Source organism: Perissodus microlepis, chromosome 20 (assembly GCF_051167445.1).
Source record: "Perissodus microlepis isolate ML-2025 ecotype Zambia chromosome 20, ASM5116744v1, whole genome shotgun sequence".
In the NCBI taxonomy this organism is placed as follows: domain Eukaryota; kingdom Metazoa; phylum Chordata; class Actinopteri; order Cichliformes; family Cichlidae; genus Perissodus; species Perissodus microlepis.
In genome coordinates this window covers 14970978-14986063 of record NC_140480.1, presented here as the reverse complement: position 1 = coordinate 14986063, position 15086 = coordinate 14970978, and the positions used below count along the sequence as shown (strand labels likewise).

At 42.2% G+C, this 15086-nt stretch overlaps 1 protein-coding gene across 1 annotated transcript; it reads left to right on the top strand.

Annotated features, from left to right (window-relative positions):
- The first annotated feature begins 10821 nt into the window (after nucleotides 1-10821).
- On the top strand, nucleotides 10822-14821 carry pim1 (Pim-1 proto-oncogene, serine/threonine kinase). Its single transcript, XM_084917826.1, has 6 exons — nucleotides 10822-11258; nucleotides 11509-11615; nucleotides 11737-11787; nucleotides 11923-12289; nucleotides 12786-12962; nucleotides 13073-14821. Exons 1-6 carry the CDS (start codon nucleotides 11177-11179, stop codon nucleotides 13285-13287), a joined length of 999 nt encoding a protein of 332 aa, XP_084773952.1. The 5' UTR covers nucleotides 10822-11176; the 3' UTR covers nucleotides 13288-14821.
- Nucleotides 14822-15086: the final 265 nt, after the last annotated feature.

Below are 15086 nucleotides of genomic sequence, written 5' to 3'. Positions count from 1 at the left end.
TATGACAGTGTCCTTGTGTGCCGACACCGGTGTTTTAGCTAGCAAAGCGGCATGGCTGATGTGGAGTGAAGCCACGTTAATGACAACGTGAACAACCATTGGAGATGTGAGCAGGACAGACGGAACGACTAACGGAAAAAGTGTGGACTTTATACCAGTTTTTAAATTATGTTGATAGGCCACGTAAAACCGGACTTATGATAAAATTATATGCAATGTTTGGTTTTCTTCCTGAATACTATCATAGTTTATATCTTATATAAAAACAGTGTTTTGTAAGGAAAAAGCACTCTCCGCCTGTGAGAAAAGCCAAAACCAAAAAAACCCAGCCTTTCCTATTGGTCGAAAAATGTACCATGTTTCCAATGCCAATCAAAAAATGATATGGCAACATGGCATTTAGTTTTGTTTAGGAAGGTGGAAGTTTTAGGAGTGACGGGGGTGTTTTGAGATGTGAGAGATTTGCGACATTTAGTGCAAATCTTGTGTCGTTAGTGTGTAGTGTAGTCAATAGTTTTGTTGTGTGTGTTAGAACAATGAGGCGACTGCTGAATGTTACAGGTGTTACAGGAGTGATACATCTCCTGTTGTCAGGCCTGCAGGAATCAGGCTGTTGTTCTGTTTATCTCATAGTGGACAGAAATTATTTTTTGGAGTGGCACAAATCATTTGTGTGGCATCAAATTTGATGCAGAACAGCTGATTGTTCTGTAAATATTGTGAAATGTTTGTTTAGAAAACACCAACAGCTGCAAAAACATTTGTTCGCAAAACTCAGTAACTTTTTTGAAGAAGTAACTATAAAATTAATTGCCTAGCATTGGTCATTATATACTGTATTTTGCAGACAGAGAGTTACAGGACTCTCTCCCAAACCACAGACTCAGACTCATAGTACAAGTCAGAGCTTTATATTCATATATATATGTAAAAGAAAGTTGTGTTTTCAAAATTGGAGTTCAAGTTATTTTTACTTCCAATAGTGCTAACATACTACACAGGTCATGAACAAGACTTTTTAAATTTTTCATTGTAAGTGGGCTAAAGCACTTAATTAAAAGTAGTCTAACATAAATGTAAATTCTGTAATTTGATTATTTTAATTAACCGTGTAACTTGGATGGATTCGATGCTGGCGTGACTACAGTGCACACGTCTGCTGTTGCTCACAGTGGTCCAAGGGACCGCTCAGGGAATTTGTGCGTTCGCTCAGACACATGAAAAATTTGAGGGAACATTGGTAGTGACGGAGATGTTGCTGCCACAGGCACTATCAACTTCTGCAATTATGGTAGTTATAGCACCATAGCAACTACCCTAACAAGTGACATTCCCTGCATTAGGAAGAATATGCAATAATGTGAGATACACAAAAGCAGCTGACAATGACACAGCAGGGGTTAAAAAAGTGAAGCCATACAGTTAGGCCTTGTAGATGTCACCGCTAATAGTAGCAAGCTAGGCTAGTTAGCATTTTCCCCCTGAAAATAATAAATGAAAAGAAAGATGATGCTTTGGGGATTTGTTTGGTAATGTTTTTGTTGCTAATAGGTGTTAGCAACAAAAACCATGTTATCAAAATGACAACAGCACAGCGGGTTTCCAGGGTTAGAAGGGTTACTATTCATGGGTGGCAAAGGCCTACAAAGTTCTCCAGTTGCAACAGTAAACCACAGTAGTTAACAGTTGCAGCAACACTGACTCACAGGTGGCTCCCCAACTGTCCATAACAGTACTGTGAGAAACTTACACTTGACAGTCTATAACTCCATATAAAGCAATGGATAACAAAGAAATTGATAACATTGTGGATGCATAAATGGGGGAGAATAATATTCTGCCTAAGAAACTAAATATTTTATTGATTCTTGTCAGAGAGAAATAGAACTTTTGACCTTTTAAAACACAGGCCCTCTTCTGTGCACCAAGGTCTCCAGCTCTTCTATGAATGGTGTTGCTTTGTTATCTCAAACATCACCTGCTCCAGAACAAATTGTTGATGTATAAAACAGACAACAGTAAAAAAATAATAATTTTCGTGACACTGGAAACTATAGTGAAACTGGGCTAACCCTGAAGTTACCCTGTAGTACAAAGCCCAAACTCTAGCTTTGTACAAAGACAGCCTGCAGAAATGTGTAGAATGTCTAGAATCTGGATTATGTAAAAACTATATCTCTTTACCATCAGTAAACAAGTCTCCTCCAATAAACATGCTCTTCCTAGTTCAAAAACACCAATCAGTTAGACCTGCTGAATGCACCCTTTTGTTCTGGGTTTCATAGTCCACTCTTGTTTTCCTGTTGTTAGGTTGAATCAGCTGTTGGATATTTTTACTTGATGACTCATCGACAGCTGTATTTCATGGCTGCTTGTGGCCTAAGCCTGTATGCATGAATGTACAAAACAGCAACACAAATAATAAATCACAAATACTGGCAAGAGCTGTCTTTTTTAGAGCCGTGTTATATCCTTTTTTTATTGCTTTAATGCAAATTGGGGGGGGGGGGGACAGGCAGATGAGTAGCCAAGCCGCTTTGGCATTTGAGTTCAGTGGGTTCACAGTGGCCTCTTCAGCCAGCAGCGGATGGGAACCTAATCAGAAACCTCACAGTCTCTTCCAAGCTGCTCTGCTATAACAATCAAAGAGCGAGGGAGAAAAAAGCATCTGGACTTCCTGATATGGGGTTTCCCAGGGAAGCAGGACTTTGAGCAGTTTCTGGGCCATGACATCACCGGCAGCAACACAGAGGTGTTTTGATTCAGTTGGAGGAGAGGGAAAAGCTGGTGGGAAAACCCCTCTACCATCACAACAACAATAACTGCTAACCCCACTCTCCGAGCCACAATGCAAATCAACTGTAGACACTCTAGGGGATGGGGGAGTGAAAAAGAAATGGAGAAAGTTCGACAGGGCACCGAAACAAGATACAGAAACCAAACAGATCAGTGAAAATAAATGCTAAAAAAAGATAAGGCAGCATTAGCTGTAACTATTGTGGGGACTTTTTCAGCGTTCCATAACTCCGTCGGGGAATCTTAGTTGTTTGGGACAGGGCTATTTGTAGGTGGCATCAGTGTAACCTTTCTCGAAATGAAAACAGACCTGCTGATTGCCAAACGTAAAGAAAGGGCAAAGGAGAAACTCCTTGTTCCATCCCTGTGGGAATTTTTTGAAAGAACCCTGCCGCCAAAATTCTTTGGCCGTGACTGGTTGCAGTGTCACTGAGCTGTTTGTGTGATAGCAGTCTAATATGTCACTACTGTGTGTTTCCCACGTGGATGAATGCGTACTGCCCCCGCTAAACAACAGCTCTTCTCTCCTTCAAGTCCCTACCCCCTTGATCCCCCTAACCTCTGTGGGAAGGTGACACTAGCAGACTTCTTCCTGGTTCAGCACATTCCTTGCAGAAGCACACAGCTTCACAGCCCCCCTCAGTTCACCATTTCCTCACTGTGACCCTCAAAGCCATTACAGAACCAGTGGAAGGCCATTGCTGAGAGTGGTGTTTTCAGCAGACCTTCACCCAGGCATCTTGGGGGAGGGCTGGTTATTGCTATTTTAGCATAGCAGTGCAATTTCAAGAAGTCCTTAATGTCAAACAGAAACAACCAACAGGGCCCCAACAGAGAAAGCAAATTCCCCCCATATTATCTTCTCTTCATTGTCTCCCTGTTAAATACAATATCAAATTTGTGATCCTTCTCCTCTCATAGATAGCCTCAAATAATCAGATCCCATCTTATCTTTAAGACCTTATAGTACTATATCACCCCAATAGAGCATTTTGCTCCCATACTGCAGGATTACCTGTGGTACCAAAGATAAAAGTAAAATGGGAGGCAGAGCCTTCAGCTTACAGGGCACTCTTCTGTGTATCTCCCAGTATCTCCCAGTTTGGATTGAGGAACTGGACAGTCACTCTACTATTAAGATAAGCCTTAATTTCCTTTTCATGAAGCCTAGTAATAAGTAGTAAAGCTTACCTTGAACCCTCCCTTAGTTCAACTGCAATAGGGTTGGACTGCTGGGGGCTTCTCGTGATGTACTAGGAATTTTTTCATCACTCATCTGTTTTCACTCTCTGTGTTTATACACTACTTTGCATTTAATCGGTAGTTATTATTATTATCTATGTTTGACATTTGTTCTGCTGTCGATTTCTTCCTGTTAAAAATGGTTTCTTTCTTCCCACTGTTGTTAAGTGCTTTCTTATAGGGATTTGTCTAATTGTTGGGGTTTTCACTCTATTATTGTAGGGTCTTTATCTTACAATGCAAAGGTAAAGACCCTTAGCATTGTACGGGTCTTTACCATAAAGCGCCTGGAACTCAACAGGAAAGTGTTTACAGAGGTTACGTCAGAAAGCCTTTTTCCCATAGACTTCTATATGACTGGAAGTTTTTCTTCAACAACAGCTATCAGGTCTTCAGATAGAATTCCAGTTTAAAGCACTTCCTTTTTTAAAGCCAGAAGCTACGTGCATGTTTTCTATACAGCTGGAGCAGATGTGTGGCTTAGCAGATCAGCTACAGCTCTAAATTATAGTGGCCACATGCCAAACTCCAATATTCAGAGTGCATCAGGCTGTAAACGTGCTTTTGATGTTTTAAAGATGGGCCCTTTAACATAGGGCCTGACTGGCCACTGCAGTTCCATATTAGGTTCATTTTTCTGCTCATAGTAAAGTTTTCAACTGTACACAATTACTTCTGGTTTAGAGCAGGTTCTGGTTAGTACTGGTTTGGCCTCATAGCAAAGAATAACATAACTTACCATGACCTATAACCCCAAAGCAGTTAAAAAAAGTAATGCTACTGCAGGTTATAGCCAAACATTCTAGTTTGCACCTTACATAAAAGCTACCAAAAAGCAGTTCAACCATTTCCTTACACAACTCCACGTGTCTGCATTTTTATTTCTAATTACTGAACATTTTTTCAGGACTTTAGTAAGGCCATGTCATATGATATCATATAATCCTTTCTATCAGTAATGTCATTATCAGCAGTAATTGCTGGGATGAAGTTGCATGTGTTATTTCCTATGATCTGAAAGCCCACAGTAACAAGGCTAAACCTCACAATAGTTCTATTATTGTAACCGCTCGCAATGTGAAAAACAGCCTGCCTGTTTTACACACTGATTATACCCACTCCTCTTTAACCAACACAACAAAGATCATAAACAACCCTTCAGCAGCAGAACCCCTAATTGGGACAAGTGGGGATAATTTCCTTAAAGAACAGTCTGAGTGGCCCAGGACAGGTATGCTAATAACCTCTGACCTGAAATCAGGCCTGTGCTGACATGAAAGTTGACCTGTGGTGACCTATGGGACTCTGTAGTGCTTTCCCACATAAGCCTTCTTTTGATGTGTATTGGAGCCTTTTCCCATGAGCCCCACTAGCCAAGGCCTCTTATAACCTGAGGAGAGCAGTGGATAAGAGGCTACCTGAGGAGAGGTCAGGCCACACCTGAGGCTACCCAGCCCACAGCTAGTCTTTCTGCCTTTAAGTCATCTCTAAATATAACTTGCCCTCCCCATCTCATTCCTTAAACACACACAATCATTCACACATGCCCATGCTTTCCTTATTTAGGGGGGAACCTAAAAAGACTTTGCTGGTAATTTGGAAGCATGGCAGATAATGTTTCAGCGGTTGTATTTATTTGTGTCTGTTTAAGTGTGCACCACCTTTGGTGGTTGGGTTAGCAACTTCCAGGTCCTGTGTCGTAGCACAGGGCAATGGCCAGGCATTGTAACTTTCACCCCAGACATTTTGAAGCACTGAAATCAGTGACCGCTCAAATGGGAAAGCAAGGGGAACCAAACCAAACTTTTAGCACTAAGCATTCCTTCCTGACTATCCCATATAAATAACAGAACACAAGGACCCTGCAGGCTTCATTGTCTGTCGGCTTCATTGTCAACATAAATGACATAGGCATGTTTGTCTGAGAGCAACAAAGCTACTCCTCCTGCTGAGCTGCAAGACAGTATTACGACCCTCCTCTAATTACATGGTCATCTTTGTCAATCACTGTCACAGAGCACACACCTACCCATGATAATCGGCTATTGGTGATGAGCAAACAGATGCCTTTTTGAGGTCCTTTGGGGGGATTTTAGCTGAAGATCATGAGCTAATTGTTACATTTGTTACACACTTTTTCATGCACATGGAATCTTCATTATGACAAATTATTTTTTTCTGCTCAGAAAATGAAAGTGAAGCATGTCTATATGTAAAAGACTAGATATTAGGAAAGCTATATTTTTCTCCATTAGCATCATTACAGCTGAGAGGTTATTTGAGTTCACTATAGGCTCACACAGCTTAAAGCAATTACAATATATAAACAGCAATTATCCCTGCATTGGGGGGCTCTGCATTTATTGTGAGCTCTGAAGGTGCTGTCATGAATGATAAGGCTGTGAGTGAAGTATCAAACCCATTATGGGGGAAAATTACAGAGAATGTCCATTAACACAGTCATCACTATGCATATCATAAGGAAAAGCCTGCATGCTTTTACTTAAACCAGCTATTTACAATAATTACCCGTCTCGATTCCACACAGACAGCAAAGGCATAAAATACAAATCAGTATATCTTATAATTATACATGCTTGTGTCGCAGGATTTTATGTGAATATAACAACATTGGAGAGTTCAATCTTGTGTTGAACTCATTGGAACCACTAGTGGACCTTTATCTCGTGACCTTCTGTAATCATTTTCCTGCTACTTACAGCAGGTGGGAACTGTGGTTCAGCTAAAGAAGGCGGCCCGGCCAGCAGTTAATGATTGATGGATGGACACGTGTCTTAAGTGGTGTTTCACTTTTTACCCCAATCCAGAAAGACTGAGAGGAGTGAAAAAGAGGTCACACATATGGGTGAGAGAGAAAGTGAATCATCTCCTTGAAAGGCAATGTGTGCTTAATAAATATGTCATATCGGACATTTCATAACTTTTACAGGAAGTGCGAAGGTGGAATAGCAAGTCAGGAGTTTGCCAAAAGGTAACAGAGATAACAATTTTCTTTATGGCAAGCTCCCTCCCAAAGAAGCCAGCTCACAGTATCAAGATTTTCACTGGATATGATGTCTTGTTTTCTTTTCTTTTCAGGTTTTTTTTTGTTTGTTTGTTTGTTTTTTCTTTTGCTACGTTAAGCATTTAGCGATCTCATAAAACTCAGAATAAAAGTGCCTTTTATCCAAATATTTACAAAGGGTTATGCACATACTGATTATGACCAGTCATTCTACACAAACATTGGTGTTGTGAAACTTTCCAGTGGAAATGGTTTTCTTTTCTCTAGAAAGAGGAAGTAATTCATAGACATATTATGCAAGCCAACTTTAGCTATGTGGCTTTTTTATCCAGTGGCCTCTAAAGTTTCAATATGCAGAATAACACTGACCTAAATGAAAAACCTGCTCCAAATTTGAGCCCACCAGCCCATTACACGGGTCACTGTGGCTCTGTTTGGCGACCATAAAGAGCGGGATGCCCTGCTTTACACTGAGAACCTGTCGCCCTCCCCTTAGGGGAAATACGTCAGGATATTGGAGTGAGCAGCTGGTCCCAAACTAATAACTTGTCCTTTTGACAGATGGGCTTAGATGGCTGTCATTTGAGCATTGCTGATCATGCAGGCAGGAATATCTGCAGCCTACAGAAAGATGATGCACTCACTTGTGGCATTTCACTGTGGCACTCATTGCTTTGGATCGTTCCATTTTCACACACTTCTCCTGTGCCCCTGACTGGGCATGAAGTGCACACTCCCGTCAGAACCCATGCCACCTAACACCACTTACCCTTACATTATTACAGCAGGAACATAAACGCATTAACAATAGTTTCATAGATTATCCGCTTATTCACATATATTTCGACACTGAAGCTATGTTCAATTTGAATACAAGTGTGGCAAATGTGATTTAAGCTACAAAGCCTGGTCAGTGACATTAAAATCAAGGCCTTAAAAGGTCATAGTCTGATTAATGCAAACATATAAAGGAACTGAAAGGTGTGTAAATGAAATCTGAATGAATACGAGGTGGGCCTACCCACTTGGTGCATTGCATTGTGAAAAACTGTTCGAGCAAGTTGCTATCACCATCTCAGAAAAGGGTAACACAGAGATCAAGGGAGCCAAGGGCCATTTGCCAATAGACTTCTATACAACTGGATTTCTTTATTGGAGCAGAATGAGACTGTACATGAGCATGCACAATGCTGGTTTAAATATTTGATAAAACAGTGATACCAAAAGCAACATGAATGCTAATTGAAATGTTTTATATAAAAGGCAAATGGTGCAGGGAGGGAGTGTACGTGTTATGGAAAAGTGAAGCATAACCTAGATGCAAGAAATTGCATGAAATCTGAAAGAAGAAGAGGAAAGGTTTGAAGCTTACACGTTAGTGTTTTGGCCACCATCATGTTAATGACCTTTTACAGATGAAATGGTATTATCATGAGGTTTTCGGAAACCAAGCTGGCAATGGTAAAGGCTAATAAAGGCTAATCTCAAGGTTTCACGATGTGTTGTTGCTTTGTTTTTGTTTTTTTCTTAATTTGTGCTATACAAATAAAGTTTATGTTTATGACTTTTTGGAGCCTGCCTCAAGTGGCACTTAATGGGATAGCAGTGTTTGCACTGGCTTCTGTTTTAGGAATTTAGGCATTTCAAAATCTCTTCAGTAAAGTGCAGAAGGTTTTGAACATGGGGAGCAATCTTGCTGAAGCATAGCCACTATTAAAGTCTGGGGGCGGGGTTGTTATAAATTAAGCAAATGAATTTATCATTAATGTTATCAGATGACAAGGTTATACTTCCCCAAACAAAAGACACAAACACAGCCTGATGTCACACAGAATTATAAACTCATTACAGTTTGACTCTGACGTCTGGAGCCAAGCAAACAAAACAGGACAGAGCAAATAATGCTTACATCTTTCAACTCAGTGGGGATAATGTTAATGTGGAAAGGGTTCAGAATAATCCTTTTAAAGCAATGCAGAAGGCCTCACAGACACTCCATACATATATCCAGTAGATGTTGAGCTGGCGATGCATTTCTACCTTCAAATAATGCAGAAAAATGTGTGCAAACTGGCGCCTAGAATTTACAAAAGAATGCAGGAAATGAAGTATCTGAAAGTCAACAGTTACTGGGGGCTACTTCATGTGTGTGTCCCCTTGCCTCCCTGTTGTCCTCAAATGGAATCTACACGCAGGAAGAATGGCTGGTGTAGATCCTAAAGAAAGAAGGAAGGTACATATGTTTGGTTACAGAGCCCTCATCCACGCCACTACTTGAAGGAAGCCTTTTAAATGAGATTGACATTTGGTTACATTGTTCTGCACCTGATTTGCATATTGTCTTCAAACATTTTAGGGCTGAAGGAATTTGCCCAGGGTGTCCCAAATGCATGTATCAACAGCCCCGCTTTCTCTCATTGTCATTCCACTAAGCCAGACTGACCTGAAAATACCTTAAGAGAGTAGCTCACTGAGTCTTTTTTTTTCCCTTACATGCACTCAATGACCTTCATGGTGCATTAAGCACACATTTTTGTGCATGCTAGCCCGTGCATTAAAAAAAAAACTTCAAAAAACTAATCTCTGCCACTAAATACAAACCAAAGCTGCAAAATAGTAAATGATCTGCACTTTATCTGTCACCTTTTTTAAAACTGTAGTGTATCTACAAAGCAGTGTTTCTCATCCACCCACACACCACTTACTGTTTTATTCTTTTGGGGTGCGTCATCTCACGACATACATGTGAAATGCAATAAATCAGCAGCATGACCGTTTAAGATCTGCTGTGAAATTTCAAAGGAAAACAAACTGCAACTTAAGCATGGGTGGGGGAAAGGGAGCATGCCATTCAGAACAATAACATGCGCGGGAAAAAGAAGGCGGAGAGAGGAGGAGCAGAGAGGGCAAAAAGAGGAGGGGGCCTGGGGAGGGGGGTAAATGGAAGCCTATTTATCTCTAGTTTCCCACATCCTGTGAAGGGCTGCAGACACGGCCACCCAATTTGAAAGAATGAGTGGAATGCACTAGCGCCTCTTTGATGCAGCAGCCAGTTGAGAGGCATTGTCAACTGAAAGCACAGTCCTGGGCTTCACTTCATCCCGTAAAGCTTTGTGTTGAATGTGAAATTAATCAGGTGATTGGCAGGGGGTGAGCATAACTGAAGTGCAAATTGATGAACTGCTCTCAGGTCATATCTATACTTTGAGTGCATACAAATGTGTGTGTTATAAGCACAAATATCTTTATGAAGCAATTTGGATGCTTCAGTGCAGCAACAGGGTGCTTATTTTGTTAAATGCAGGCTTAACAAGTGACGTGCAAACAGTGAAAAAAAAAAAAAGGAAAACGCTCTGCAGGTGATATCAAGCTATGCCAGAGTAGACAAAATTGTATATGTAGCTTCACCAGTGCCGCCCTTGTATCTTCAGTCTTATTCCTAATGGTCTAGTTATATCCCCCTCACCCCACCCGGTTTGGTTTCCCGAGAAGGGAGGAGACAAGCACTTGGCCTTGGATTTGCATTTCCCTCCAACATGAATTCATAATTATTACTTTAGTCTCTCCCTTTTTGGCGCGTTTTGATTCCCGCCACGTCTGTGTCTGGCAGGCCGGTTAGCTTTATTTTCAGTCTGTGATTGACATGTGGTATTTGCTTTTTATTGGTGTAGAGGAGCGGAAGGGGGCGGGACCAATGTAGACGTCGGCATTTGGTACCCGCCTCCTTACTATAGTCATATAAGGATCCTCCCCCCCGATCAGATATTTTCAGGAGCCGGTGTCAGACTGAGGCACTAGGTTGAACCCTGCCTTATCTCTGTATATCGCGCATTTTTACTCAACTGTTTACAAAACATTGCAGGGGAACTGTCGTAGCTCGCGTTAGGTTTTCACCCTTTTGCCGGGACTACGTTTTTGGCTATATTTTCCTGGACCACAGGGACTGTTTTTTTGTCTGCTATTCGGATGAAAGGATCCCTACCGCATTTTTGTTCCTGCAACGTGGACTCGGAGCTCAGCACGGGAGAGACGCACTGTCGGAATAAAACTACTCCTTTCAACAAAACGAAGACGGAGGGCACACGTCGTTGACCTGCGGTGGATATTAAAGGAATGCTGCTGTCCAAGCTCAATTCTCTGGCCCACATCTCCACCGTAGACATGCCGGCGAAAATCCAGCTCCAGGTTCATCAAGGTTAGACGCCCTTTTTCTCCCCCCGCTGTGTTGTCATGGAGGACGGCGCTGCAGCAGTGGCTCAGTCTACACACGCTAGCAGCTAGTTTAACTTAATAACTGCCGAGGACGGCCATTTATTAACAGGAATGTTAGCCATGTTGCAATATTTTATATTCTTATATTAGCGCCGTTATATTGCGCTGTTTCCAGCGCGGATAAGCGGGTTTGCTCTCCGGTATTTACCGGCTATGTTTATACTGTGTTGCAGTGAAGGAGAGGGAGCCTTTCGAGAAGCTTTATCAGGTCGGCGCCGTGCTGGGCAGCGGCGGCTTCGGAACCGTCTACTCCGGAACGAAGATAGCCGACGGAGCTCCGGTTAGTACGCCATGTTTTAATATTAGAATAAGTTTTTTATGTGCTCATTTATTTGTCATGGTTATTACATGTGCGGTTGTTGTACACGTTGTGTGACGCGGTCTCTCCTTTGCCATGGCAGGTCGCTGTCAAACATGTAGCCAAGGACAGAATCTCGGAGTGGGGAGAGCTGGTAAGAAGCAGTTTTATTATTAGCGCCTTTTTAATTAAGATGAAAAACACATTATTTATCAATACCCACACATGCGGGTTGGTTTAGGGCGTGTACGTGTGTATTGAATGCTGTGTTTGTCATTTGTCTCTAAAGCCTAACGGCTCTCGGGTCCCAATGGAGATCGTCCTGCTGAAAAAAGTCGGGACGGGCTTCCGCGGCGTTATCAAGATGCTGGACTGGTTCGAGCGGCCGGACAGCTTCATCATCGTAATGGAGAGACCCGAGAACGTCAAGGACTTGTTCGACTTCATCACCGAGAAAGGTGCCTTACCGGAGGACCTGGCGCGGAGCTTTTTCCGCCAGGTGCTGGAGGCCGTGCGGCACTGCCAGAACTGCGGCGTAGTGCACCGGGACATCAAAGACGAGAACATTCTCATCGACCTCCGCACCGGGGAGATGAAGCTCATCGATTTCGGCTCCGGAGCCCTGCTGAAGGACACCATTTACACGGACTTTGATGGTGAGTTCACTGCGCTCAGTATATAGTGCGCTGTATATTGTTTTTGTTTTTCACCTAACTTGTTTACATACACTTTTTATCAACATCATTAGGGTTATAAGGTTTTTGCCCGTTTAGACAAAACCTTCCAGCCTTTTAGTACATGCTGGAAGGTTTTGTTGCCCCCCACTGGAGGGAAGTGGTATTTTTACAACTCAAAGTTTGTAAACAAAGTCACATGTCTGCTCCCCCTCCCTCCAGTGCACTCTGTTACCGCACGCAAAAACTGCCTGTCACGCTGCCTGGCACCTGAGCCCAGATAACAGCCTGAGAAACAGGCTCAGCTGACAAATCCCCAGTCCTTTTTTATCATTCAACTCTCCCCAGAAATATTTTAATTTTCACTATTACTGTGTTATGATAAGTCACATGGTTTTCTGAGATTTTCAAATTTTATTTTAGAAAGAGTACACCTTTTAAGCTAATTTGTTTCTTTTATTTTATTTTTGTCTCACAGGCACAAGAGTGTACAGTCCTCCAGAGTGGATCAAGTACCATCGCTACCACGGGCGCTCTGCCACAGTTTGGTCCCTGGGTATCCTGCTGTATGACATGGTGTGCGGGGACATCCCATTTGAACATGATGAGGAGATCATGAGGGGGCAGGTGTTCTTCCGGAGGAGAATCTCATCAGGTAAACCCACGTTGCAGCTCATATACCAGCCTTTCAGTCACACGTTGCACATCATCTACTTTACTCATGTGTTGACCAGGACTAATTGCATGTTGCTTCCTTTTCACCAGAATGCCAGCAGCTAATCAAATGGTGTCTGTCTCTGCGGCCAGCCGACCGCCCGTCCTTCGAGGACATCTTCAACCACTCGTGGATGCAGAGCATGTCCTCCTCTGTAGTACCGTCCTCGGTGCAGACAGAGAACCAGACCACAGAAATCAGACTGCACAGCATCGGCCACGAGCCCTCAGCCTTCACACCCACCCCCGTGGCCGTGGCTCGATGATACGGGCGCGGACTGTTACAATTGGGCTGTTCTGGTCCGAACTGGACTGCACTGATACAAAAGACTTGAAGCAGAGTGGAGAGGAACGTTGGCCACCACAGAGCAAAGTGTATGCAACTGCACACATCTGGCAGTTTCGGCCTGGCGGGTCAGACCCTCTTCACTGTCACGACCCCAACTACTTGAGTTTCCCAGCCATTAGTGTCATGACATCATCCTCGCTGGACGCTGATCTAGGCACCGGACGTCCGTGAGTCTGCAGGCGGGCGTGCTCTGGACACACCTGCTCTGAGCAAACACAGCACCTGTGTGGCTGTTGTGCTGAATGGCAAGAGGACAGAGTTACATAAGCTCTCGTTGCACCGCTCTCTCCCTCGAGATCACAGCAAAGAGGGAAAAGCGAGAAGCTTGACTTTTTGTTGTTTTTGTTTTCTCAAAGAAAAGTGCCTTCTGTGAGATTGTTGGGGGGGGTAGGCGCCTGAAAATACTTGAATTTGTGAACGCAAAAAGGCTTTTCATCAATGGCCTTTTTGCTCCTTACGCTCTACAAGGCTTTATAGCGTTTATTGCTGTCACTGTTTTTCCTCTCGTGGGCCTAGATCAGTAAAGCCTATGCCATTTATAACCACTACTATCACTATTTCTACTACTCCAATGTCATTAGCAACCAGACAACCTCATAGCTCTGGCAGCCTGTGCAAACAAATCATAAAAAAAAAAACTGGACTTACCTCACTCTTTACTACAGCATCCACCTCTATTCTACAACCTTTGCTTCCTCCTCCTTCTTGTGTTGTATACAAACACAAGGCTTAGGCAACCGCTCATTCAAACCCACCTGAATGCACACCACAATGCAAAACCATACCGAGATATAACATCCTCTGCTCTTCAATTTTTTTTCTTATAAACAGTGCCTCACGCAGGTCTTAAAAAAATCATTGGGGACGAGAATTGTAAATAAGAACGATATTTATTATTGCTGTCTTCTTTTTCACACTCAGTGAGGTTTTGTTTTTTTTTTTTGGTCACAGATCTTATTTATTTATTTATGAGAGAATTTCGGCTGTTGATGTGTACGCGTGTGTGTGTGTGTGTGTGTGTGTGTGTGTGTGTGTGTATATATATATATTTTTTTTTTTTTTTTTTTTTTTTTTTTTCCCCCATTCCACCATCACTGAAGGGCCCACATTATTTAAAAAGAATAGCAGAGATGTGACCATATTTATGGCTTGAAAAATTTGAAAACAGCAGATGTCTATGTTTGTATGTGTTGTAAATAACATGTAAATAGTCCCAAAAGCACTTCCATCCTAATGTATGTAAACATCCAATGTCTACTGATGGTAACTGGTTTTCGTTGCGCTGTTTGAGTGAATGTTGTGAGTGTGAGTGCGAGACTGAGAAGACTTTTCTGGCTGCATGATCGCAGCTTGGATATTTGTTTTGTTTTTCCATCTTTTCAAATTAGAATTGTAAATTATTTTAGAAGCTATTTTTATACAATTTCAATAAATATGTTTCTTTAAAACTATGACACTTGTGCTCCTTTGTATGGCTTCAAAGAGTTCATTTGTTTTCTGGGGTTAAAAATAAACTTAGAACTGCAACAGACTAGAAATGGATTGACAACACTGCTTTTTTTTTTTTTTTTTTTTTGAGGGTTGTTTTGGGGGGTGGGGTTTAAGATAGAAACAACAATGGCCTATGCACTGTCTTTAACGCCTACAGAGAATTTACTAGGCCAGAAGGTTATACAACTTCCTGTTTAAGACTGTAGAAAAGCGTCAGAAACGGGA